Source organism: Actinia tenebrosa, unplaced genomic scaffold (genome assembly GCF_029948245.1).
Source record: "Actinia tenebrosa isolate PJP-AT-01 unplaced genomic scaffold, QUT_ActTen_1.0 utg344__unscaffolded, whole genome shotgun sequence".
NCBI lineage: Eukaryota > Metazoa > Cnidaria > Anthozoa > Actiniaria > Actiniidae > Actinia > Actinia tenebrosa.
The window spans coordinates 185,833-213,816 of NW_028292606.1; the positions used below are offsets into that span (position 1 = coordinate 185,833).

Sequence of the window (27,984 nt, forward strand, 5' to 3'; positions counted from 1 at the left end):
TACACCGTGTGGGTCGCAATGTTAATCTGCAAATGATTATGGTACACGATAGTTTCTGTCAATGGAGATAAATAAACTTCTGTCAATGGAGTAGACTGCGTGGAAGGCGCAAAGGGAAGGGATTAGGGACATGTAGGAGAGAGGACAGGTGGAATTCATAACGGTTTTTCTATCAACAAAGTCGCTTTAAACAACAATACAATTTCAGACAAAAACTTTAGGTTTTCTTTATTTCGACAATAATTCCTTTTCTATGACGAAGACATATCTTTAAAATTATTACTTTTAATTAGAAATATTTCTAATTTATTGGTTAAAGATTTCTTTATATCTTAATCTCACATATTTCCCCCTGCTTCAAAAACCATCCTTTTCCTTTGTCAAAATCAAAATACACTGGAAGCTCTCCTTACAGACACCTCTTTATTAAGAACACCACAGGCAGCCCAAACAAGGTTCCTGTGTATGGTTTATAAGGGAATGTATGGGAGTTATGATTAAGGTCATGAAAATAAAATGTTTCACTCAACAATTTGCCTCAAAACTTGCTGCAGTTGTTGCTTTTACTTTGTTCAGCCTCCTGGCAAAGTTTCAGCGCGATTTGAGGCCGTTTAATGTTTTTTTTTCAAAATCAGCTCTTCTCTACCTAAATAGAGAAGAGCGGATTTTGAAAAAACCCACTAAACGGCCTCAAATCGCGCTGAAACTTAGCCAGAAGACTGAACAAAGTAAAAGCAACAACTGCAGCAAGTTTTGAGGCAAATTGTTGAGTGAAACATTTTATTTTCGTAACTTTATCATAACTCCCATACATTCCCTTATAAACCATACACAGGAACCTTGTTTGGGCTGCTTGTGAGAACACCTCTATGATACAGACACCTCTATAATACGGACACCTCTGTAATACGGACACCTTTATATTACGGGCAGCTATTTAGCTCTCGACAAAACCACCATACATTCTTTGTTTCATGGACACGAGCTCTATATGAAGGACACCTCTATATTACGGGCATTTTTTTCTTGCCCTCCGGTGTCCGTATCATAAAGGTTCCACTGAACGTCTTTATTATAGTGTTATACACTTATTTCAATAAAGTTAGTCACCAGAAATACTTCAAAGCTGACCGACAAGGATTATGGGTAGATACATTTTACATGTTTTAACCGCTTGATAACTGTTGATGGACTTGAGATCTTCTACCAGTTACACGTTCACCACCTCTGAGCATCCTCAACTGTTGCAGTTTGTTTCTAAAGCTTTACTTGTTGGATATGGAATATTTCCCATCATTCTCAGCGATCACAGCCTTCTAGGTTTTTGGTGACTAACTTTATTGAAATAAGTATATATTTAACTGAATTAATATTGGGAAGAATTAAGAGTTTACTGCTAATAAATGAGGCTATTTATTTAAGCTGAAAAACCAATAAAAACATACCTGGCAATTCATTATTTAAATAACTCTAGTATAGAAGATGTTAGTACTAGGAAAAAAATGTATTGCGCATGTTTAGAAAATCAATATCAACAAAAGAAAGTTGGCCAAGCTTAACGCCGTTTTTGGCCAATCTCATTCTCAAAGCCTGCGTTCGTTATGACAGTACCATGCAGAGTTGCTGACCATAAGAAGCGCAGGCTCCTCTTAATGGATTGCGATTGAACCTATTTACTGATCATGCGCATTACGTTTCCTAATTATACAGCTTCTCATTAATCCCATATAGGTAACTGTCCAATTATTCTCTTAATTGGACAGGTCTTGTTGATATGGGATTAATTAGGCAGCTATATAATTAATAGGTAATGGGATTCCATGCTCCCCAATCAAGAAATAATTAGACTCGAAAAATTCCTCTGACTGCCAAATTGGACTCGTCCTACGGCCTCATCCAATTTTGTCAGTCCTCGGAATTTTCCTCGTCCAATTCTTTCTTAATTGAACAGCATGGAGTCCTATTACATATACTAATTGATATATACTGCGTTCCTGTGGCAAGTAAAATGCACACCGGTGCTAATTGGTAGGGACGCAGACTCGTCCTAAACATGACAGTACACTTCCCCATTATTACGAGTCTCACTGCCAGAGCCAGCGTTTCTTGTGGTCAGCACTAACAACCGAAAGAACTGTGATGGAAGTTTTATCATTGCTTAGATATTCTTCATCAGAAAAAAGTGCTTTCAGGGCCGCTATGTTATATGGCAGAACCGAAGAAAACGATTTTTTTTTCTTTGGGGAATAAAATATATTTTCATGCGAGAATATTGTTCCTGCCCTAAAACATCACTGACATATACAACTGTATATCGAGAAGTATTTGACTATGATGATAGCTCGTTACATCTATCTACCCATTTATCTTACTGAACAGCGTCGAACATCTTATAAGATTCTTCTAGCTTGTCTATTATCTACAAGAAACATAATAACCATTATTTATTCAAAATAAAACTCTCGAGTTTGTCATTCTGTGCATTAAGGTAACTCCATATAGTTTTTGTACGCGCGCGCGCGTGCACGAGAATCTGCAATCTCGGACCTTGAAGAATTTTTATTTTGATGACATCACGAAAAGTCGGTTGCATGCGTTATTTAAAAAAAAAACAAACTCGAAAACCACGTGGTCAAATATCTTTAAATTTCTACAGTTTTTTCTTCGTAGAATGATAAGGCAAATGCCGCAATATAAAAAATATTTGGGGCACAGAAAACATTTTATCTTGAAAAATCGATATTTCTTTGATATCTTGGTTTCTGTAGTCACAATTTTAATAAAACGCTGTCATATGATAGATAACATAACAAACTTTCGTATTACACAATCTAAAAAAGATTGGACACGGGAAACTCGAGATCTTAATTGTTTTAATGGCAAAAAAGGGTCCGTTTTGTGGCTGACGTGTCGCTGCTATGGTAACTGTTCACGAGATCATTTTCACGAAAAATGATTCCTTAACTCATAGTCTTTAATATGGTTAGTGTATCAGATATCAAGATATAGATATCTGTATTTGCTATAAAATAATTTCTAGTTCTATTACTCTAAAGCCCGAAACTATATGAAGCCACCTTAAACCCCAATACATACACGTACACACTTGTTTACTTACTTTTTGATGGAATGATATTTGTTCTCGTAGAAAGTTCTGCATCATTGATTTAAAATCTTTTATTCTTAATTGATGGAAATGATTCATCTCGGCTAAACGAGAAAATGTACATTTATTTCAAATAAATTTGTATTTACTGCCTTTACTATTGCCTGCTGGTACAGTCCCCTAATACCCATCCAAGGAATAGTATACCCAGTCTCCTTTTTTCTGTTTTTTCTTTGGTTTTGAGCGTGAAGGGAGAGGGAGGGGGAGAGGAGGGGGGGGGGGGGGGGGGGGTAGAAAGGAGGTTTCCAACATGATGGTAAGCTTCATAGATCACAGTTAGTGGTAACTGTTGAACTTACCGAAAGATACTGCTGTTATTGTGTCAGCTCGATTACATACTTCCTCAAAAGTACCGTCCTGAATACAAACAGTCAAAGGTCAATAAGAAAGTGAATATCCTTCATAGACAGTGTAACCTTGGTAACAGGCTTGGCGTTGGTGGCAGCTGGGAGGCGAGGAAGGAGGTGGAGAAGAGAGAAGTAAGGGTTATGATCCCAAATGATCATTTGAAAAGGGACGAGTTTTAAATATATTAGCAAAAAAGGGGCATTGAGAGAGTATTTCAGTATTAGCAAGTCTAGCAAAATTTAAACATGTTTCAACGAAAAGTGTAAAAATTTACATAGAAAATGCTTACAAAATGGCCACATGAATTTCAAGGGCGGATCCAACCAAAATTTTAGGGGGGGGGGGGGGGGCTAATTGAGTTTCTTCCGTCAACACAACGGAAAACAATAAAAAAAGCATCTAATTCTTCGGTTTTGTTTCGTTTTGTTTTCTGCTGAAGGGGGGCTTCAGCCCCCCCCCCCTCCCCCACCCCTGGATCCGCCCTTGAATTTGTCTCTCCTTTCTTTAATCCCTGAAGGTGCTGGGTTACGAAAACCAAAACCAATCGTTTATTAAACGTTTATTACCTCTACTTTGGCATCTTCTTTTAATTTCTGAAATTCCTTGACTTTTGTTACCGAGCTTCTATGGACCTGTAGTATCTCTGGGTAAGTGGACAGCATTCCTGAATACTCCTTTAATCCGTCTATTAATGGCAGAAAATCTTCTTTTGGCTGTCAAAAAAAAAAACAATGGAGAATATTTTACTGCGGTTTTCGGTATTAGTTTTTAACTGCCACTAGCCAAGAGGTAAAAGGTACCATTAGATTATTTTCATTTGAAGGCAATAAATAAGTAAGTAAATAAATAAATAAAAATAAAGTAAAGTAAAGTAAAGTAAAGTAAAGTAAAGTAAAGTAAAGTAAAGTAAAGTAAAGTAAAGTAAAGTAAAGTAAAGTAAAGTAAAGTAAAGTAAAGTAAAGTAAAGTAAAGTAAAGTAAAGTAAAGTAAAGTAAAGTAAAGTAAAGTAAAGTAAAATAAAATAAAGTAAAATAAAATAAAATAAAATAAAGTAAAATAAAATAAAATAAAATAAAGTAAAATAAAATAAAATAAAATAAAATAAATAAATGAACAAACGAATAAACGAATAAACGAACGAATGAACGAATAAACGAATTGACGAATAAACGAATAAACGAATAAACGAATAAATGAATGAATGAATGAATAAATAAATGAATAAAAAAATTCAGCGTGCAGCCTGTAACAATCGAGTTCGCAGAATATTGAAAACAGCAGTGAAGGGATATTTCTTTACGTAACAATTTTAATCTTTAAAAATCGTCGAGCAAACGAAAGTTGTCCAAACTCCCGAATCGAACATTATACGAACAAGTGAAGACTATACGAACAAACAAAATTATATTATTACACAAACAAGCCTGTGTATCAATCAAGCAATGTCGTAAAGCGCCCGGTGTATTGAAGTGTATTATGATGACAATGGTCAAAAATGTACTGCGCATGTCAGGGGGAATTGGCGGGAAAATGGCAAACTTGTATGGAAAACACAGACAAAATGCATAAAAAGTGTTAGTGTCAATATTGCGAAGTTATTTTTATTCTATTGTTAATCATGCTCTAATTTAGCGCTTCAACCGACCTTAGCAATTCAGTATATTATGTAGTAAGATCCGCTTAATAATAAGAAAGTTTTTCAATAGAGTCATGAGCAGATAATGCTTGATTTCGATAGTGTCTGCACAGGGTTGGGATTCCAAATTTACCCTAGACGAGAACTGAAGAAGAGAATTGAAATTTTGGTCCGCGAATAACGTGACATGATTCAGACAGATTCTTGACAAGTATACTAGCCTTCACCTGTTCAGAGTTTTTTCGTCATGTTTAAGTATATTTTTCTGACAAACTCAGAGTTTACGTCAGTGTATTTCAGTATATGAGAATCTTAAAGTGTGCCTCGAGCAAAAAAATGATGTGTATCTGGAAGGGAATTGTGCTCATTTTAAGAGACTTAATAATATATATTGTTCCTTGGCTTTTTATTGAAAAGGTATATTGATGAAGCAGGATAAATTTTAAAGATGAATGTAGGCCTTTTCAAGCCATTGAGGTCTCTTAGTCCACAATACTTATAAGTTGTGGGGAAACAAGCTGGCTTATAGAAGATATAGCGAATTACTAAACTGGGTTACGTAACGACAAGCTTTGTGGTCTAAATAGTTTAAGGTCGGGGGAGCTTAAACTTCATGGTGGTTGGAAATCGGAAAATGCTAAGGATATGTACACATTGGAAAAATAATCTTTTATCTAAAATTAGTACTGAATTTAGGTGTGTAGAAAGCTTGTTTTTCAAATAGTCTGGTTTTATTATTACTCGGAAATAGAATAATAAAATGTCAGTTTTGGATTACAACCAAGCATCATGTAGTAGTTTGTCATGAATTTAGAGAATATAAAGGAAAATAATTTAAATAGTTTGTTTATGTGTAGCGAATTATAACGTAAATACATTTACCGTATACCCTAAAAGGAAAGAATATAAAAGTGTTCCGCGTTTTTTTTTTTTCTTCACTGCCATCGATAAGGGATCGGTGCTTGTCGATTATGAATCGTTTCCGAAGATGCGCAGTACGGTTTTTATTACTGTCGAGCAACGTACGAAAATCACACGAAAACTAAACGAGCTTTGAGGGAAAAAAAGAATGAAAAATAAGAATATTTAAGGTGGCTGCCTACTTTTGAACGTTCGAATTGAGCCCACGATGAGCGCGCGCTCAAAAACCGCTGAAAAATCTACAAGATTTTATTGAAGAACCATACGCGTTTTGAGCTTCAACAGGGCAAAACCCTCAAATTTTGCACGGGACTCTATATTTTTTGATAGCTCATTCGAAAAAACTCCTAAAAATCTAGGTTATATCAACATTTTAGGAAAAGTTTAAATCAGGAACACGTGAAAAAATAGATTTTTGTAGGGATTTTTGTTCGACTTTATGAGATTTTTTAAGAGCACCGAAATTGCAAAATATGACAAATCAATGTATCTCTCTGTCTTTTTGTCGAAAATATCCATGTATTATTGTAGAAGGATTGACTAGCCTTCGTTCGTGCAATCATATAGTCTGCAAATAACTCTTATCTTATGAATCTTAATTTTTTTCTAATCACTTCCAGTGGCGCAAGTTTTACTCCAAAAGCTCTTGCGGAGGCTCCCATTAAATGCTGATTATCTCGAAAACGAGCTCGGAACACCCTATTTTCCTTTCCAGATTTGGAATCAGCATTAAATTTCAATTCGGAAAATCGAAGTTTAAAAAAATGCTTAAATCAATTTCCAAAAGTAGGCAGTCACCTTAAAGATCAATTCTAGAAATGAAGATCATAGGAAAGTTATCGATTGGTTCAATTAATAATACATATTTAATTTCAAGCTGCAATAAATAAATAAACAAATAAATAGACAACTAAACAAATAGACATAGAGAATAATACATGGTGACGCGGAGATATGGAAGTTATCTTCGAGTGTTCAATTAGACGAGTGAGCGCTGCGAACGAGTGAGTTATTGAATTTGAACACGAGAAGATGGCTTCCATATCTCCAAGCGGCCATGTATTTTTCTGTTTATTATATAAACCATAGCACTGTATTTTTTCCAAACGATTGAATTTTATTGAAGAAAACACCCCAAATACAAAGTTCAATTCGACATAAAACCGAGAATTTATAAATACAGTCTCTAATAAACAAACCCAAATCAAGTTCAACTCTAGGCTGTTCACCCTCGTAGGGTTGTTGGTTCATATTCCTCACCGTTTTTCTTTCTGATTAATAGCAAAAAACTGGACAAATACGAGTCGAGTTCTTGAGGGGAAATCTCTTCAAACGGTTGAGTCTCCTTCTCAGTTGTGAGAAATAACTGAATGAGCGACAGGTCTTTCTTTGTCTTTTTTTGGTGTTTGCATTTTCCTCCTCCTCGATAAAATCTATGACGTCTTGTAAATCAAATGTGACAAACCTTTCAGCCATGTTTTTGAACTTAATTTTCGATAACTTTAACAAAATTATCGAACGAGTGAGAAATCTTCGCAACCACATACGAGACAAAGCTGCCGACCGTTGTGATTTCCCCGCGCCTGTGAGAGCAATGACGTCACAGAATACTGAAAACTGATTGGTTATAATTTTACTTGTGAAAATTATCGTATTTTTACATGTGTTAAAATACGAAATTTCTCAGTTGTAGAAATCTTTGTAAACAACTATAGTTTATATAATAAAAATAAATAAATAAACAAATAAACAAACGAACAAACAAATAAATAAATAAATAAATGAATGAATACAAATAAATACGAATAGAAGCATACCTGTTCAGCGAATAATTCTCCAATATCATCGTAACTCTTGCCCGTATGATCAACGGCTTGTGTTAACCTTTCTGAATCTAAAGTGACAAGCAAGACAAGATTAGCTAAATATCACGTCCAAGCAAGGACCTTGTGTAGATCCAACACATATTGTTCGAAAAGGGCGGGCACAAAGAGAATTGAGTAAGATTATAGGTGATTTAGCAAGATTATGGAAACAGCAGAAGCGAGATTTGGCGGGGATGGATAAGATTAAGTGACATAAGTAAAAACCCAAGATTATTTCGAAAAGAAAATGCAGGATTTGTGGAGATTTGGACAAATGTCGAGAGTAACCCAATCCTCTCTTTCCGTTCAACTAGCCAACCAATAAATACGCGATATCAGTGCGTGGGTATCTCACCCGAGGTTGGCGTGAAAAAATAACAATATATATAAACTGAATTTGTTTATAATTAACGCTTTTTCCCCTGTGGACTGGCTCTTTACTAAGACCCAAACCACTCAAAAAGCAAGCTCTTTAGTTTGGCTTGTCGTTTGACGGGATACGGGTAAAATGAGTGTGCACGAGAAATATTCATGACCTTAATAACAATTCATTCGGCGCACATAACATCTAAGATCTTCTGTAGTTCTACGAGCTCGAGTGCGCATAGTAAACTTCATTATCATATGTTTATAATGGGCTATAGGCAGTTGAGCAATTGGGGCATCAGCTCTTACTATATCCAGTCGCCTTAGGTAACAAATTACTTTTTTAATAAATTAAAAATAATAATAATATTTAAAAAAAGATATCCAGTGTTTCGTAGATCAGTTAAAACCAGGCCGACACTATGCCAGCAAAATATTTTGGCAAAATATTGTTGCAGGAAATGGGGTAGAAGAACCGTGTATTTGACATTGATCTTGATAACAGGTACACAAAGACGCAATAGATGGATTTCGATATTATTATTTTCAACTGAGGATTTGACCAGATGTGGCACAAGTCGACCAACTCGTTTCCGAGGTGAGCGACGAAATGGACACTTCTTAAAATTATCTTCGATGCAAAGCTAACACGAAAATACGATAGAAATCACACTTTTTCTAGATGAAATTTATAGCATTTATTTTGTATTTCCATGTTAGCCTCACATTCCATATAAGAAAGGGTCCCTTATGAATAACACACGGGGTTGAAATGTCTGCCCCGCGTTTGAGAGATACCTAGTTTATAGAAAAAGAGAAAAGCATTTTTTTAAAGGAATTCGGTGGTTTTCCGCTACGGTATAAGCGGGTTTGGATTGGCCAATGATTAAACTAAGTCATGCACACAGACTGACTGATACGATTAGGTTCACGTTACCAAATACTGGCTAAATATATTGATAAATCTTTTGGTGTAATCCTAGCCAATCATGTACCGGTTGGGCTAGGATATGACATGCTTTGGGTCCACAGCTACTGTTACGTTTGACATGTGGGAAAAACCACTGAAATCCTACTCGAGTCTCTCCCTTGATTCGAGGGTTCTTTCTACGGGTTTCCTGGTTTTCCTTCCTCCACAAAACCAAACACGCTAAGTTCTACTTCGATATGTGAGTTGCCCATGGCCGTGCCCTGACTCTGATCAGCCCCGACGTTGTTTCAGGGTTCGATCTTGGAGGTAGTCGTGCCCTGATCATGTTATATTAGCTCAGAGGACTTTTCAGGGTTGGATCTGGGAGTTAGCGTGCCCTGACTTACATCAGTCCAGAGATTGTTTCTGGGTTCGATCTGTGAGTTAGCTATGCCCTGACTTACATCAGACCAGAGGTTGTTTCAGGTTCGATCTGTGAGTTAGCCGTGCCCTGACTTACATCAGACCAGAGGTTGTTTCAGGGTTCGATCTGCGAGTTAGCCTTGCCCTTACTTACATCTGCCCAGAGTTTGTTTCAGGGTTCGATCTCTGAGTTAGTGTGCCCTGACTCACATCTGCCCAGAGGTTGTTTCAGTGTTCGATCTGTGAGTTAGTATGCCCTGACTTACATCTGCCCAGAGGGTTGTTTCAGTGTTCGATCTGTGAGTTAGTGTGTCCTGACTTACATCTGCCCAGAGGTTGTTTCGGTGTTCGATCCGTAAGTTAGCCGTGCCCTGACTTACATCTGCCCAGAATATGTTTCAGGGTTCGATCTGTGAGGTAGTGTGCCCTGACTTACATCTTCCCAGAATTTGTTTCAGGGTTCGATCTGTGAGGTAGTGTGCCCTGACTTACATCTTCCCAGAATTTGTTTCAGGGTTCGATCTGTGAGCTTGCTTTGCCATAACTTAGATCAGCCCAGAGGTCCAATAACATTTGAATGAAATCCCTTGTACGTCAAATCACGCAAATCAACCACCACGAAATATATCTGTAATATTTTTTCTTTCAGAACAATTTATGATTTTGAGTTACAAAACTCAAGCTAACAAAAACTAAGCGAATTGCCAAACTGTTTGAACGAAAACCAACTAGAGACGAAACTGAGTTTCTCTTAAATCGATAATAAATTTTTATTGTTCAAAAACACACCAGATAACTGACCAATTACAGAGCGTGTTTCCAGTCACTCTAACAACAAATATTTACAAGCAAAGATGTTTTCTTTTTATCAAAATGTTGAATTTCAAACCCCTTTTCTCGCGATAGTTGCAGGTTGGTTTGCTATTTATTGCACACTTAAAGCATCGTGTTCTGGATTTCAAGCACTTTGTTGGATTTTCAATAGAATGCGCAGCGCTCAACCAATAAAACCTACCCATGCTAACATAATTAATAATTCGAAATGAAAAGCACTCCTGTATATTAACATATTTTCTTCGAAGTTTGCTTCAAAAGCATAAGAGTCTGGTGTAAAAATGCAGGTAAAGATGGGATTTTCTGTGATAAAACTAAAGGCATTGTACAATGAGCCTGTTTAAGTTTCAAACTTCTTCCTGTTTAGAAACGCCATGTCTACTGCGACAAATACGTTTTTCATCGTAGATTCTGCAGCACGTCACATGCAACCAATGGAATAATGAGGATTGATGAAACATTCGAAATAAAGCCACGAATGAAGTTAGAAATTTGAAACAGCTCACGACACGGGTACAAATGAACCTTTTTTCTCTCGAGCGCGAAGATTTTTGAAATAAAACTGCACGGTTTCTTCAGGTAGTTTGAGCTGTCTCGAAAAGAACTCTCTCGTTTCTTGAGTGATAAAACGACTAGTGTTCATGAAGTAGTTCTCCATAGCTTTCTTGGCGAAGTTTGGGATGTACGTTCGTTTGCCGCGCCCTCCTAACTTAACACGCGGGACGACTAGTAAATCACCTGTGGAGCTGGCAGCCGAGGCAGCGAACGATTCCTTTCTTTGTACCCTCTCTTTTTCGATCCTCCACGCGGCCGAGCAATAAAGATTATAGCGTTCCATGGGGGTTCGATTGGTTAAGAACTCATAAATCTTGTGATAATGCTCTAAAGACTTGTTCTGGTATGGCTTAGCGAGGATCGTGTTATCATAAGCTGTATCTTGCATCAGCTGGCATAGCCGCCCCTGGGACACCCCCAAGATCACTTTGCAGATAACTTTTTGGGCGATCTTTTGTTGGGCGATTTCTGTAGCTATCAGTCGTTTAGCCTCTAACACTTTTACTGGAGGATCTTTTAGTCTGATGCTGTGGGGGCATGGCTCGTCTAGATCTTTTGGTTCTTCTTTAACTCTTATGATCTCTACTTCTGGACCTATGTAAAACCAATGCATTTATCAGACGAAATAAAATGACCAGAAGCTTTTTGAATAGTCATAGCTGATAAATAAAATAATTCAAAATACTTTACATTTAATTTGAAGAAAAAGTGCTAAAAACTACTATTTATAAGACTACTAGCTCCGCTGTATAAACTTAACCTAACTCAAGTTAAATATTCTCGTAATTAAACGTATAATTTAGAATCTGATTTTTAGCGCTCGATTATTATTTCAGATGTACCTCTTGTTAAGAAGTAAATCAGAAGCCTGGCTGGTTTTTGCTATTCCATTAAGTAAAAAAACAAAAAAAAAAACAAAAAAAAAAAACAAAAAAAAAAAAAACAACAAAAAAAAAAACAGATGGATGTTATGTTATAGTTGTTATTTTTGTTTTGTCAATAATAATAACAATATTTTGGTCAAGCGCCAAAAGTATCGCCTAAATTCCGAAAAGCTTTTTTAAAACATCTTTGTATGATCCAGAATAACCACAACTATATTCTTTGGAAGCACCTTTTGTAGTTTTGTGAAACTAAAACAGAGGCTAATAGAAACTGGAATTAAAAATATTAGACTATATGGCTTTATAAAATGAAAAGACGAATTAGTCATAAAAGAAAAACTAAAAATTATTGAAAATACTTTGGGGGAAAAAAAAAACAAGATAAAGTTGCAAAAAGAAAAACAAGTAATTATAAAACTTACGAAGTACAATTCATACAAAGCCTGAATTAGAATTAGATTCAATTGACTAATTAATATTAATTTTGATGTTATCCAAAGTATACAATGAAGAAGTGGAAGTAAATGGTCATGGTTTTTCTCGGAAAGGCTAAAATAAAAATAAAAATGAAAAAGGAGAAAAAACCCAGATGATTATATCGATGGAATGGTATTATTTTCATATGAAAAAGTATTTAGAAAGCAATTAAAGAGTAAACACACTTAGCAATGCTTTGGCTACTTTTCATTGTTTATAAACTGGCTAGGCTAGTCAATCCTATGGCTTGCTATGAAAACCTCGTGAAAACTGAAATTGAGAAAGACTTCTCGTAATTGAACAAAGCCAAATTACGTTATCGAAGTTGAAAACCCTATTTTCCCTCTTGTAATCTATTAACTACATTTATCAGTAAATTTTTACAATTCAACGTGCGTTTGATTGAAGAGAAACTGACTTAGCATTGAGTTCTTTGAGGTGTTAGAAGCCTTGACTGAAAACTCACCTTCAGCAATTATGATGACTTGGTTATTGTCGACTGCCTCTAGAGTGTGGCCTTCAACTGGCTTGGGAGGGAATCCAACAAGTAAATTTGCTACCTCACAGCCAGTTGCTCTGCCAATTCTCTTCCTTACCTCATGTAAGGTAGTCATAGTGTGAAAAGATTCTGTCAGTCTTCCATGTGGCGTTCGGAAGGTATACTCAACTCCTGCCATGATGAAGTGCCGACTTTCGTCTTCATCAACAACTGAACTGAATTTGATGAGTTTAGCTTTGGCATCTAATGCAAAGGAGTCTTTTTTGGAATTAGATATTTCCCATGACAAAGGGGATTTAAAAGATCCGGATTAGAAGAACCATGTGGGATTCAGACGGATTAAGAAGGATAAAAGAAGATGAAAGGAATCTCTTTTATTGACAAGCAAGATGGATTAGCGTGAGATTAACAGGGATTTCAGATACGGAACCAGACGTTGATTGGACCATTTCTAATCCTAGATTAATTTGGTTCCAGGATTGAAAAGAGATTACAAACCAATTTTTATTCCCAACTAAACAAGAAAACAATTCGAAATTTGATTGTGAGGACACCGACCACAGCTCAGCTCTGAGATCTGTTTGAGATAACCAACCAAGCTGCCGGAGCACAACACGACAGTTTAACACTAAGATCCCAAAACAGTAGTAATTAAAATGTCTACAAGTCCTTAAATTGATACGAAACGATAAGGGAAATTAAATAGATAGACATCGCGTAGAAACATTGTTTTGACCTGCCCTGGTCCAAGTAGACATGACGAACCACACATGCTTACTCATGGCGGATGGTTAGAGTGCCAATGGGATATAAGATGGGCATCGTTTTTTTTTTGTTTTTTTTTTTTGAGATAGCAGGTTGAAAAAGAACTGACGGAAAGAACATGTGGGGTTCTGTCAAAATCCAGAGAAATTCGGGGTCTCGTGATACATACAACTAAACTTGAAATGAAAATTTAAAAAAATCATTATTTTGTTCTCCTTTCTCACCTTAGTTCAAGTGAGCGTCGCTCGAATGTATTTCTTATTCTGTATCAACTATCTTTGTCAAAAGAAAATAGTCATTTTCTGACGGGATGAATGAGGGTTTGAAAGGTTGAGCCTAGAATGGCTGTGAACGAACGGTACGGATACCGTGACGAGGTTGTGTTGGAGCATTTTCATTGGGTGAGCATGAACCTCGATCGCTATGATTGGTTCAAAGGATATCCTCCGTACTGTACGGTGACCGCGCCATTTTAAATTCAGTAATTTAATCTAATTTTTTTTCGATTCGACTAAAACGACCTGGTTGTAACAACTTTTACCAATTGTTGTAATCATAATATAAAAACCTGAATGACACAAATACTCGAATCAAGATATTCAGTCAAACTCATCATATCAATTTATGACTAACGCACACAAAACAATTACTGGAGCCGGTAGGGGTGGGGTGGGGGACCGATAGCACAGTGATAGCAATTTCGGCAAAATTCCTTATATGAATAAACCTTTGAGAACAAAACGGTAACTACTTCGGGTTTCAACAGTTTGGTCAGTATTGCACGACCAAGTATCCTCGGTTGTGTGACTTTAAAACGAGCTTAGCCGCAATAGCAGCTCGTCTCGTAACACAGAGAGGGTTAAGACTGAAAAAGCTCGAAGGTACTAAAACTAGATGAATATTCTTTATGACTTGATGTTCTATTGCAATGATGTGATAAGACTCGTCCGCAAGGCCGAATAACACGAACGCGCTTAACCTGGCGAACAAATAATCTTTACTCAATTTATGGAACATGGAACAAAACATGGGCTATTATGAATGGTAAATTACTCTAAATCCACAGATAAATACAGTTCTATATTGAGTTACCTACTAATTTTATCAGACAGTATTTAGAGGTAATCTGGAGTAAGATTGTACGACTAGAAAGAGTTGGATATTCAGAAACAACTCGTGGGAGGTGAGGTGAGGTCGGATTATCAAAGGGTCGCCCATGCAGTTGTTGTAAAGCAGGAAACTCAAGAACAACACATTAAGCTTCTTTAAGCGTCTAGAAATTTATCTCTGATCGAGGATCGAAGTTTGTTTTGTCAGTAAACCAAAGTGGGGGGCCAGGGATCACGGCTGAAAGCTGACAAGACGCAAAAGATTTCAGCCCGTTGTCAACGAAAGTTTCATAACAACAGATTTCCTCTTATGGCTCGGAATTAAAGATAAGAAACTTGAGCGCAAAATAATCTCCCTACCCCCACCCCCTAACAAAAGAAACCGCAAAAGATGGCGCTTTGATCCACTAATTCCGAAAAAAAGATGAATTAGTTAAAATATATATAAAAGTTATTAAACAACGTATTCTTTTTCTAACCTTATATGGGGTACAGGATTTTCTATAAGATTGCCGTGTTGGCATATCAGCGGATATACTCTAGGGATCCTGCGTAGTTTAAATCTCTTAACTGTCACATGTTCTGCTAACTATTTTATATCTTGCTCGCTGGCAACTATTAAGAAAAAAACAACTTCTCCCCCACCCCTACCCCCTACGAAAATAAAATTTATATTCTGGACTTTGAACCTGTCAAATGCAGCAAGGAAATTTTTAAAGAGAAAACCACGCATGTTTGCCATACATATATAATGTGTTGTGTCAATCGATGAATTTTTCTACATTTAATTGAACGGATGAGCCATGTATCGCGTTACACGCATCTGTTCGATTCTCAAGTCAGAATATTTTGGCATCTTGGGATTAGCTGAGCTAAAAGGTTAATGCACCTAGGTAAACAAAGCATTAAGGAAAACTAGACATGGAGACCCTAGTCCGGTATGTACTGTACTGACAGAGAACTTGGGGGTCGAAGGTAAAGGCAACAATGATGATTATGATGATGATGACGACGATGGCGATAATGTTGGTGGCGGTGATGATGATGATGGTGAAGATGATGGCGATGATGGTGAAGATATGGCGATGATGTAATGATGATGGCGACGATAAAGATCGTGATAGCGATGATGATGGTGATGATAACGATGATGGAGACGATAATAATAATGATGATTACATAATTTTTATCCAACCAATCTTGCGACCTCATGTCGCAGTCAGACAATGTAATATATTTATACAATCCATTGCCTTTCGATTCACTGTTTCTTGTTCATTATATTTTATGAACACACTACATCATGTGAGAGCACTCGAGTATCAAACGAACACCATTAAAAGTGAGGCGAGGCTGAGAACTGTAAATGTAGTGAATATATATACGAAAAGGTGGGAAGATAGAGACCCTTTCCTTCCTCCATCGCAGGCCACTGTCCCTAGCGCTACATACGTATAATTCCTAGATACTCACTCGGTGTGCTGTCTTCTATGGAAAAGGCTTGTGCAAGACCAGTAAATGTTACTCCAATTTTCTTGTATTCGCTTTTGTAGGCTGATATGACAAAAAAACATTAAGGTTAGATAAAATAATATTTATAATGCATCTTTTGGTCATTAGATCGAAAAACTGTTCTTAGCACTCAACAAAAATATGAGCACGAGCAGTAGCAGCAACAACAATAACGACGAAAACAATAAATACTTTTACAGTGGCATTTTCACAAAGTGGTTCTAATTCATCCACTGACTTTAGAAGTTGATTCAGCAGCAAGAGATTGAGTTAGCAGCCGAACAACGACAATAACAACAGCAACAAACAGAAACAGAAACAGCAACAAAAACGATAACAACGTCATCCCACAAGTCGTTTCAGGATAGAAGGTTATTACTAAGACGAATCTAGGAAAAATCTTTTTTTTCTCTCTCGCTTTTTACGCACAACTCACTAAAGCCGTGAAGCACGCTGGGAATATTCACGAAGCAACCAATCACAATTACTCACATCCTGTACATTTCTCGCAATGCGTCGTTCCTCTGTCTACAATATTTTTCACATTGTCGTCCATTGCCTTGACAAACCTGCCAAAGTTTTCAACGTAGTTTTCACTGAAAAACAAAAATTAAAAAGATTAAGAGGAAATTTTTTTCAATAATGAACAATAATGGTAAAAAGCGCCAAAAACTATACTTTCGTATGAGTTTTGACCCCAATTTTCGTTTTGGGTTAACATTCAAAACCTTTTTTAAACAGTTAGAAACTGATGTACTATGATAAAATGCCTGTTTGAAGCGGTATTTTCAATTGTACAAAGATGTTTTGTTGCATTTGTGTTAGAATGTTGCTTTGTAAGGCTTTTTTATAGAAAATATATGGGAAATAAGCAAATGAAGGCCTAAACCTCATATTCGAATAAAATTTTTGCTTTGGGTTAACACTTTGATTCCACTTTCATCGGTCATCTCCACTTCCAAACAAGTTAAACTTTCTGAATAAAAAGATTTTAGCCTTGTACAACAGCCTTTCTTCAAGAAAATAGTTTTTGGCGCTCACTGCTTGAATACGAAAAGAATCGACAACACCACTCAATAAAATTTCCAGACGTTGTACCTGACCTTTTACACAACAATAGAATTAGAAGACTCCATTAAACTACGAAAATAAAAAAGCTAATTAACGATCTGATAGGTGCATTGAGTTGTCTAATAAACCTTCATAAAAGATCCAAGCACTCTAGATCGAAATGATAAGGATATTTATGGGTGAGATATCTGTACTAATAGCTTTTAGCACCGGCAGAAACGGTATTTAAAACTAGTCAGATAACCTTTAACTGTCGAAAGTCTCGATAATCAGCAAAGCCGTTCAAAGCTTGATAGATAAACTTTAACATCGCCGTTAATAGCTCGTTTTCCTTCGAAGTATACCTTCTGTTTTCACTCTCTTTGCTGGCACAATTGTCACAATTGCTTACTTGCAAATATTTAACAATTCACAGGAATAAAATTAGTATAGGTAATAGGGCTACATACTGTCCAATTTGGAAATAATTGGATGAAAACAAATTCCGAGGGCTGACAAAATTGGAAAAGGCAGATAGACCGAGTCCAGTTTGGCAGTCAGAGGAATTTTTTGAATTCAATTATTTCCAAATTGGACAGACATGTAGTCTTATTGCAGATTAATTATATCATCCCAAACTATGCTAGACTGATTCCATAAGTCATAGTTTTTCCTCGAAAGAATGCGAATGAAAACGATCCAAATTAATCTTTAATTTGGGCAGGAAAGAGAATTTGAAAGTAATACAATAGTTGCTTATATAGGATCATAGAGTGATGGAATAATCATACTATGAGAGAAAATTATTTCAATAACGAGCAATAATGGCAAAAAGTGCCAAAAACTAGACTTTCGTATGAGTTTTGATCCCAATTTTCGTTTTGGGTTAACACTCAAAACCTTTTTTAAACAGTTAGAAACTGATGTACTATGATAAAAAGCCTGTTTGAAGCGGTATTTTCAATTGTACAAACATGTTTTGTTGTATTTGTGTTAGAATGTTGCTTTGTCAGGCTTTTTTATGGAAAATATATGGGAAATAAGCAAATGAAGGCCTAAACCTCATTTTCGAATACAATTTTTTGCTTTGGGTTAACACGGTCCCTTGATTCCACTTTCATCTGGGTCATCTCCACTTCCAAACAAATTAAACTTTCTGAATAACAAGATTTTAGCCTCAAGTACAACAGCCTTTCTTCAAGAAAATAGTTTTTGGCGCTCACTGCTTGAATACGAAAAGAATTCTCTCTTAAGACATTGTTACAAGTTATTGAACCTACAGTACTATTTCTACTAGATCCATTTGAGGCTGAATGCATTTTTGAACATTTCATTCTGGAGAACCTTGAAACTCTAATCTCGAACATGGCCTATTCAATTCATTTTTTGATATTTTCATTCCTTGTTTTACAAAGCTTTCGCTGTTGTATCACAGCGTGGAACAATCGCAACAGAGCTAGGCTCCAAACTAAGTGAAAGCCCAAAGATCGAATTAGAATGTACAAGTTGATTTTCGCGGAGGGAGGAAAACCGGAGAACCCGGAATTTAGAAGTTGATTTTTGAGGAGGGAGGAAAACCGGAGAACCCGGAATTTAGAAGTTGATTTTTGAGGAGGGAGGAAAACCGGAGAACCCGGAAATTAGATGTTGATTTTTGAGGAGGGAGGAAAACCGGAGAACCCGGAGAAAAACCCTCGAAACACAGGAGAGAACCAACAAACAACTCTACTCATATACGACACCAAGCACGGCAGGGCTCGAACTCGGGTCGCATTGGTGAGAGGCGGCGCATTAGCAGCGCACGCCACCGGTACTTTGACTGTTAGACACTAATCATAGAACCAATAGAAGAGTTCTTAAATTCTCTTGATATAGAACTTTGATTGAAGGGCCAAGTGAAGTCACTCTATTGTAGGGTACTTACACTGCATAGACGGACAGTTTTGTAGGAGGGTTGTCAACTGTGTTAAAAAAAGCTGCCCCCATGAATTTATCGTTTTCTGCTTTTCTTTTGCCTGCTTTCCAATCCTGCAAAATAACAATCTCGGATTAAAAAGAACTTTGAATCAGAGTGACCAGACACCATAGTTAATAAAGGCAACTTGTCCCGGCCTCTTATAAAGGAGGTATAGTGAGCATAAGTCATGTTCGCATCAGTAAAAAAAACTGATAACCGCTAGCCCAGTTGATGCAGAGCCTTTAAAATAACTTAGAATAATATTACAATAAACTGTTAAGGTATTTATCATCCAAATATTAAAATTAGAGTACAAAAACGCAGGAGAAAGCCTGGAGCGAGTACAATATGATCCTGCGACCTGCAATATTATGTACTCTAAGTTATTTTGTACAGTAAAAATAACGGTTTTCAAAACTAGTTTAATAAATCGTTTTGAAGCTTTCTTTTGGAAAAACCTATGCTCAGTTTAATAACAAATAACTCATTAGACATTTAAGGGTTAAATAAGAATTGACATTTTTTTCGTCCGCGTGCTTTGTCCTGCTCGCCCTATCCCGCTCGAAAAACACATTAGACTCAAAAAAATATCCACCAGTATTGCACACTAAAATGTGTGCAAGATCTATTTATTGGTGGAAGCTATAGTTACTCACCTTTTCGCTATCTGAGCAAGTAAGAAAATGTGTAACGACAGAACAGTTTGATAACACAGGGTGTTGACAAATTCGATTCAACCACATTTCTAGTTTTTCTCTTCTTTTCTCGACGAAATCTTCACCAAAACGACCTTGAATCAAATAACACAGAAAATCAATGTAAAAAGTCCTACGGGATTGAAATTTAACTAGTATCTCTGAGATAACAATTACACAATCTAAGCAACTAAGAAGAAGCTCTGAAATCGTTCTGAAAGAGTATTCTGTGGCTAGTACATTTTGTACAACTTTTAAGCGGCAAGAAAGGATTCCTAGTAGCACCTTTACAGAACAGAAATGAAGACATCTCATGATAGAAACTGTGGGTGGAAAGGGTGTGTGGATACAAGATAGATGTACCTGCAATCTGTTTGTCTGGTATTGGTGGGATGGTGATAAGGGTGTATAGATACAAGATAGATGTACCTGCAATCTGTTTGTCTGGTATTGGTGGGATAGTGATAAGGGTGTATTGATACAAGATAGATGTACCTGTAATCTGTTTGTCTGGTATTGGTGGGATAGTGATAAGGGTGTATAGATACAAGATAGATGTACCTGTAATCTGTTTGTCTGGTATTGGTGGGATAGTGATAAGGGTGTATGGATACAAGATAGATGTACCTGTAATCTGTTTGTCTGGTATTGGTGGGATGGTGATAAGGGTGTATGGATACAAGATAGATGTACCTGCAATCTGTTTGTCTGGTATTGGTGGGATGGTGATAAGGGTGTATGGATACAAGATAGATGTACCTGTAATCTGTTTGTCTGGTATTGGTGGGATGGTGATAAGGGTGTATGGATACAAGATAGATGTACCTGTAATCTGTTTGTCTGGTATTGGTGGGATGGTGATAAAGCTGCGTGGATACAAGATAGATGTACCTGTAATCTGTTTGTCTGGTATTGGTGGGATGGTGATAAGGGTGTATAGATACAAGATAGATGTACCTGTAATCTGTTTGTCTGGTATTGGTGGGATGGTGATAAGGGTATACGGATACAAGATAGATGTACCTGTAATCTGTTTGTCTGGTATTGGTGGGATGGCTATAAGGGTGTATTTTTCTACAAGTCGGTTGAATAGCCAATCAAAGTGCTTTGAACCTTCTGCTCACAACTGTACTGGAATTCTACAACCAAAAACAACACATTTATTGAAACAACAATTCACTACTACTGTAATGCATTTACTACTCCTGTACGGCTTGAAGCCTAAGAGGCCTTGTGGTCCAATTGATAAGGCAGCCGGTTAGCACGGGCACTGAAGATGGTCGTCACCAGCGTCTTCAGTGGATCTTTTACGTCTGCCTTATACAGGGTTATACAGTGAAAACAGACGGGGCCAACGGTTTTAAGTCCTTGTCCTAGAAGACTTGAAGGTCTAGCCATTTGCAGATATAATTACAAAGGCAGCACCTTCTCCTCAGTTATTTTAAGAGCCTGAGTGTTGGTCTGGCCGAGGCTTGGACCACGACCTTCCTCACAACAGACTGACGCTCCTACCAACTGAGCTAACCGGTTGTCAATCACTGACAACCACATGCTATCAGCCAGAATTTCATTGGAAACATGCAATTCAGCTGCTGAACATTCCACACGTGACAAAAAGAAATGGTGTTTATTGAAATCTGGCAATTCAAGACAACCACCATTTAAATAGCTGTAAAAATTATTTTCTGAAGCTTACCGATTTGCCAACATTGTAAGCAATAAAACTCTTCATTCCTTTAAACTTGCTCTTTTTTTCTGGTTCTGTCACCAAAGCAGTGAATGGTTCTGCACTCAGCTGCCACGTCATGGATGCTGACCCTACACCATCCTACAGAAAACAACAACAGCTATTTATATTACTTATTTACAGCTGTATGTCACATTTCTAAACTTCAGGAATATACACACAGATTCTAATTTCTTTGTATTATGAGGTGCATACAGTGCAGCAACAGCCTTAGTGGTACTGCTGGCCTGGCATTCACCCAATTCACTTACTAGTAACCATATTTAATTTCAAAGGCCCTGTGTATGTACCATAAGGTGCCAGGAGGATACATGTAGGTATTTTTAATTTCACGTATAAAAATTTGTCTAGACATCATAAATGGGCCTCGATGCAGCCATCTTGGCTGGAACAATGGATATTTTATTCTGCTAATAGTCTTCTTGCAAGCAAGCATTTTTGGATGGGTTTACCCAGACATAGACAATGGGTTTTATTATGATTTCAGAAAACATTGCTGCCATTTACAGCCATAGCAAAAAACCTGGTCCCTCAAAAAATGTATTGAAGCAACTGGGTGTAAGCAAAATGGGAAGTGAAATACTAGGTAAGGCAGTGAAAAAAATGCAGAATGTAATGTCTATATGGTCTGCAAGGGAGGTAAAATTCCACTTTTTTCTTTTTTCATTTCCACTGGATGCATCAACATGGGATTAAACAAACACAATTCCAGCCATACTACAGACCTCACTGAACTGTGATGACACGTCAAAAATTTGTCTCGCTACCACATCCTAATTCGTTCACTGACACGCCTACTTTTGTCACTCTCAGATCTAGCACATTGCCAGTAAGGTATTCACTGTAATACACGTAACAAAAGTAGGCGTGACAGTAGACGAATTAGGGTGAGGTAGCAAGACAAATGACATGTTGCCACAGTTTGGTGAGATCAGTAGTAACATTTTCATCTAAACTCTTACAAAGAAAGGGGGCTGGGTAGGAAAGAGTGGAGCAGAGGTGGTGAGTGTCCTGCCTTTTCCTCACCATGGTTTTGGGTTAAACGTTCGGTATGGAGACTGTTTTCCTTTCCTTTCATTTTTGCTTATTGTATTAATTTTCCCTTTCATGATTTACCATTGGCTTGAACAAATCAAACTGAACCAAAACATTCAACAAGGACAACATCTTCTTGATCTATAGGTTTACTAACTTGCATTATATTCCATTCAATATGAGTGTGCAGGTAGCAGGAATCTCCAAGAATGACTTTGAAAAACATTACTCTAGTTTTACAATATACTATATTTTGTGAATTACAGTACTTACAAGAGATCTAATTGTGACTCTTTCACCTGCTGGACAGCTGTGTGCTTTATCATTTGATGTTCCCAGCAAGTAAGCCTCTCCTCCAGACTTGACAAACACTGAAAATCTTAAGGATAAAAAAATAACCTGAATCAGAATGTGTTATCGTGTGAAATAATGGGGGAGGGGAAGAGTGGGGTGGCAAACCCCTCTTTTAGTTTGGGATTCATTTTATAAGTTAATCTATTTTTGTTTCGGTCCAGAATATCCCAGAATGCATTTCTGCTCTTTCTGGGGATCATATGTTAAGAGTTTTCCTGGGAGAATGTCTCAAGAACTCTTTTGACTTCAATCTGCATCTATAGTCAGTCATGAGATTCATTTAATGCCAATTCCCCCCCCCCTCCCCCCTCCTCTTAGATTACTGGATCTGCCCAGGCTGGTTATTTTAACATGCAGTAATATAAATTGTATTCACACTAAGATAAAATTCTGATTGTTTTACAAAAAAAAAAATAAACTGTCAACAATGTACTGGGGCAAATGCAAATGCAAATGCATTTTTGCATTGAGCCAAAAATCATTTGTCCCAGTCAATCAAACTTCAAAGGAGTCACGGTTTGATTACATTATCATACTGTATTTTATAATAAATCTATTTGGTTGTGTTCCCTATGTTGCTACAGCTGTAGTGGATACCATTAGTCAGTCATACAATGGTGATCTTGCCGTCTGATAATGTCATAAAAATAGAACTACAGTGCACAGTATTAGAACTAGTAGAAAAAGTATTTCTTACCTATTTATACTTTTTCTTACAGTCCCAGTGCGCTGAATGGATGATGCAGTATCTCTCCTCGGCATGGATGAAACTTGCGAGTCTCCACCACTATAGCTGCTGCCAGTATCTTCATCCCAGTCATCATCCCACCCCTCCCCGTCGTCGTTTTCAGGGGAGCTTGTATGGTAATTCTGTGCTGCCGGAGCTGATGGTGCTGATGGTACTAGGGCTGGCATCACGGGCGGGTGCATCATCGTAGGGGGAGGTGGAGGACCATCTTCTAAAAACTAAATAACATATAAACAAATAACATATTTAAATAAAGACATTTATTTATTAGTTATTAGAGTGAAGTTATTAAACCTGTGAAATAGATATTAGACTAATACACATTACTAGACCCTAATTCCATTGCTTTCTATTGTGTCTATTTGAATATTACATGTTGACTAGTATTTTTTATTTCACGGGTTAAAAGCCTTCACTCTAAGGTACTGTACAATGGTATGTTCACTAAAAGACCCATAGCACATTGGTAGTACATAGTACAATGGTATGTTCACTAAAAGACCCATAGCACACTGGTAGTACATAGTACAATGGTATGTTTACTAAAAGACCCATAGCACACTGGTAGTACATACTACAATGGTATGTTTACTAAAAGACCCATAGCACACTACATATACATTCTAATAACTATATAGGTATTTATTTTCATAGTGCAGAATAAGCACAGATTACAACCATGTTGAACATTTGTTTATCAATCTAATCCTTTTTCTTAAGTGTGAGTTTTATTATTTTGGTTGGATAAATATATAAAATAGATGTAAAAAAAATACTTAGTATTTATCCTAACTGGGATCAATCTTACAAAATTGACCAATCATGATAGACCAACATGAATGACAGCTGCCATATTACACTACATACAAACATATAAAAGTTCTGTATTTTAATATTTTTGATTTGTATATGTGATAGGACTCCGTGCTGTCCAAGTAAGAAATAATTGGACGAGGAAAATTCCAAGGACTTCCAAAATTAGATGAGGCTGTAGGCCGAGTCCAATTTGGCAGTCAGAGGAATTTTTCGAGTCTAATTATTTCTTGATTGGGGAGCATGAAATCCCATTACCTATAATTATATAGCTGCTTAATTACTCCCATATCAACAAGACCTGTCCAATTAAGAAAATAATTGGACAGTTAACTATATGGGATTAATGAGAAGCTGTATAATTAGGTAATTAATTGTAAGGTTATTAAAATGTGGTTTTAACAATCATGTGTTATGTACATCAAATCGGAATATGCATGGCGACCAAATTGGAATAACTATTGTTCTGCACTGACTAGCGACTGACTAGCCTCTCTTACATGTGAAAACACTTTTGTTTCCACATGAATACAAGGGTGGTAATTAGCTGCTATAGTCATTGCAGTCAACAATATGTATTCAAATTGGTCAGGATATTTGGATTTGGTGTATGTCTGTTAAAAAATATATCTATTCAATTATTTGATGATAAAGCAAGCACACCACTTGAACTCTAAACCCTCCAAGTTTGTATTTGTACTCTCAATGTATTTGAACTCCTGCAATGCTTCATTTTAGAGAGTTTGAGACTATATAAATTTTAGGGAATATAGGAACCTGGAAATAAAAAACTCAAATTGTTCATGGTTTGGTTGATTTCACTGCAAATGTTAGATAATTAAGTTTAATCTGTAGTTTAATTAATAGAATGATGGTTGTTATGGTGATAATTACAATTCTTCTTAACAGGATGTCATATTACAGATTTTAGCCAAATGCCTATATATGGCTATATCTAATATATACCATCCTAAAAGCTTGATGGATTGAATTTCCAGTGATTAAACTGCGTCACCTATATAATTACCATCTATCATTAACATATTATCCTGTATGTGCGGCACAAAATCATCTAGCTTTAAAATAAAATAAAGTATTTAAATATAAAATGATAATCTTCAAACAAAAGCGTTGAAATAAAAGATTGTCTAACTCAAAGGTTTGTTATTGACAAATTTTTTACAAAGTCCATTCTGGATATATTTGCAGGAACTTACAAAACGGATATAAACAAAGTAAAGGTACTTAAACCACCACAAGATAAAATAACACCTTCGCATGATAGCTGGAGTACAAAATGGAAGGACTTATATGGTAAAAAACCTTGGGGGGAAAAACTACTCTAACGACCATCCTAGATCTTAATTGTTATTTTTATAAGAAGTATAATTTGAAAAAACTTAAAGATAAAAGTCTCGTAAAGCCTTAAGATCAAGCATATTATAAACTAAGAGTAATAATCACATGTTTTTGCGGTTAGTTCAATGAATAAATGGTTTAAACAACGATGTCCCTTGAACAATGATTAGTTCTAGTTATCATTATATTAATATATTTATGTATTTTCGATTCGTAACTAATAGAAGCTTATAGCAAGCTTTTCTTAAATAAAGAATTCCATCTTGAATTAAGTGAATACATAAAAACACTTGGAGACAAGCGATCCTGCTTTAAGGAAAATGAAAGTAAGGTAAACTTACTGTGAAGGATTGGTTCATCGCTTTAAATAGACACAAGTAATAAAAATATCTGGCTGTTTGAATACATTAAATTTTGCCTAATCGAAGTTCATTAACTTCAAAACAAAATTCAAAGTTGAGTAAATCGCGAAATCCCGAATTGTAAAGTATACAAAAATATACACCCAGGTAAAGAGAAAAAAATTGATATTTTTTAATATTTCGATGAATTGAAAATATTTGCAAATTATAAAGTTTATGAAGTGTTATTCACCTCGACATAGGCTTGAGGGAAGAGCCCTCTTGTGCCGCTACTATTTGTTCCTTCCCACCAGCCTTCTCCAACATCCTACGAGAAAATTCATAGATCATTAACTGAGTTCAGTGAAGGAGAATAAGAGATAAAGCCCAATAAATAAAATGATTGTAGCATCGTACCGTACTAGTTACCAAAAGGACTTCATCCGTCGAGATAATCAATTCTCCCGAAGCTGGATCTCCATCGAAGTCGTACAAAACACGAACCTGATAAAATAATAAGGCTTAACATCACCGATCTCGTTGTCAATGGCTAGAACACTAGTATGAGGTAGTAAACTAACCTTTCTGCCTGCCATCGCTAGTCTTTTAAGTCATTGTAATGAGTGCTTTGCTGGTTTATATTATTCTCATATAATTTTCGAGTTTACATGAAAGTCACGTGATAGTTGGGTAAGAAGCTGAGCCTGCTGTACTATGTGACAGCTGACTCGTTTTCACTTTCACTTTGGCATCCGGTCATGGGAAACACATTTGACGCTTTCGAAGTGCGTTTCTAAAAACCTCAGAATATCTTGTGGAAACCCAGTGAAAGGATTCAAATAAAACAATGTCCTGGAGATTAAAGTACTAAGTAAATTAAAATCCTTGGCCTGACAGAAAGTAGACTTTTAGTTGACTCTAACGCGAGGATAATATGGTCACTGTCGACTCTTAAAAGAGTTTTTACTTCCTATTTATAGAAAAATAAAGCTAATGTTACGCTCTTACCCAACGACGATGACGCCATTTTTTGAGCTCATGTTTTCGCGCATTCAAACTCCCGTCAAAAAGCTAAATGATCATCAAAATTGCATTGAGGAACCACACGGATTTTGAACTTCAAAAAGGGCAAAATTCTAAAAATTTTCACGCCCGGGTACTTTTTTTTTTTTTTAATTTCAGAAAGGGTACAAAAAAGCAAAAGCAAAAGCAAAAGCTAAAGCAAAAGCAAAAGCAAAAGCAAAAGCAAAGCAAAGCAAAAGCAAAAGCAAAGCAAAAGCAAAAGCAAAAGCAAAAGCAAAAGCAAAAGCAAAAGCAAAAGCAAAAGCAAAAGCAAAAGCAAAAGCAAGCAAAGCAAAAGCAAAAGCAAAAGCAAAAGCAAAAGCAAAAGCAAAAGCAAAAGCAAAAGCAAAGCAAAAGCAAAAGCAAAAGCAAAAGCAAAAGCAAAAGCAAAAGCAAAAGCAAAAGCAAAAGCAAAAGCAAAAGCAAAAGCAAAAGCAAAAGCAAAAGCAAAAGCAAAAGCAAAAGCAAAAGCAAAAGCAAAAGCAAAAGCAAAAGCAAAAGCAAATCAAATCAAGAAAGAAAAAAAGTAAAATGGGTTTTGCTAAGGCTGCGT

At 36.4% G+C, this 27,984-nt stretch overlaps 2 protein-coding genes across 2 annotated transcripts; both read right to left on the bottom strand.

Moving 5' to 3' along the window:
* Window positions 1-202: 202 nt before the first annotated feature.
* LOC116306206 (sorting nexin-18) lies at window positions 203-27,031 on the bottom strand. The gene is given in 17 exon segments (XM_089025446.1): window positions 203-2,419; window positions 3,119-3,210; window positions 3,466-3,523; window positions 4,081-4,227; window positions 7,889-7,965; window positions 16,232-16,312; window positions 16,763-16,866; window positions 19,245-19,348; window positions 19,934-20,067; window positions 20,996-21,080; window positions 21,082-21,111; window positions 21,669-21,800; window positions 23,028-23,133; window positions 23,806-24,074; window positions 26,623-26,697; window positions 26,787-26,873; window positions 26,951-27,031. Coding segments are annotated over 17 exon segments (1,647 nt in total). The 5' UTR covers window positions 26,966-27,031; the 3' UTR covers window positions 203-2,368.
* Window positions 10,381-15,130, bottom strand: LOC148904281 (uncharacterized). The gene is made up of 2 exons (XM_089025447.1): window positions 12,852-15,130; window positions 10,381-11,618 (listed from the first exon to the last, which is right to left on the bottom strand). The coding sequence occupies exons 1-2, from the start codon at window positions 13,060-13,062 to the stop codon at window positions 10,972-10,974; spliced, it is 858 nt and encodes a 285-aa protein (XP_088881573.1). The 5' UTR covers window positions 13,063-15,130; the 3' UTR covers window positions 10,381-10,971.
* Window positions 27,032-27,984: the final 953 nt, after the last annotated feature.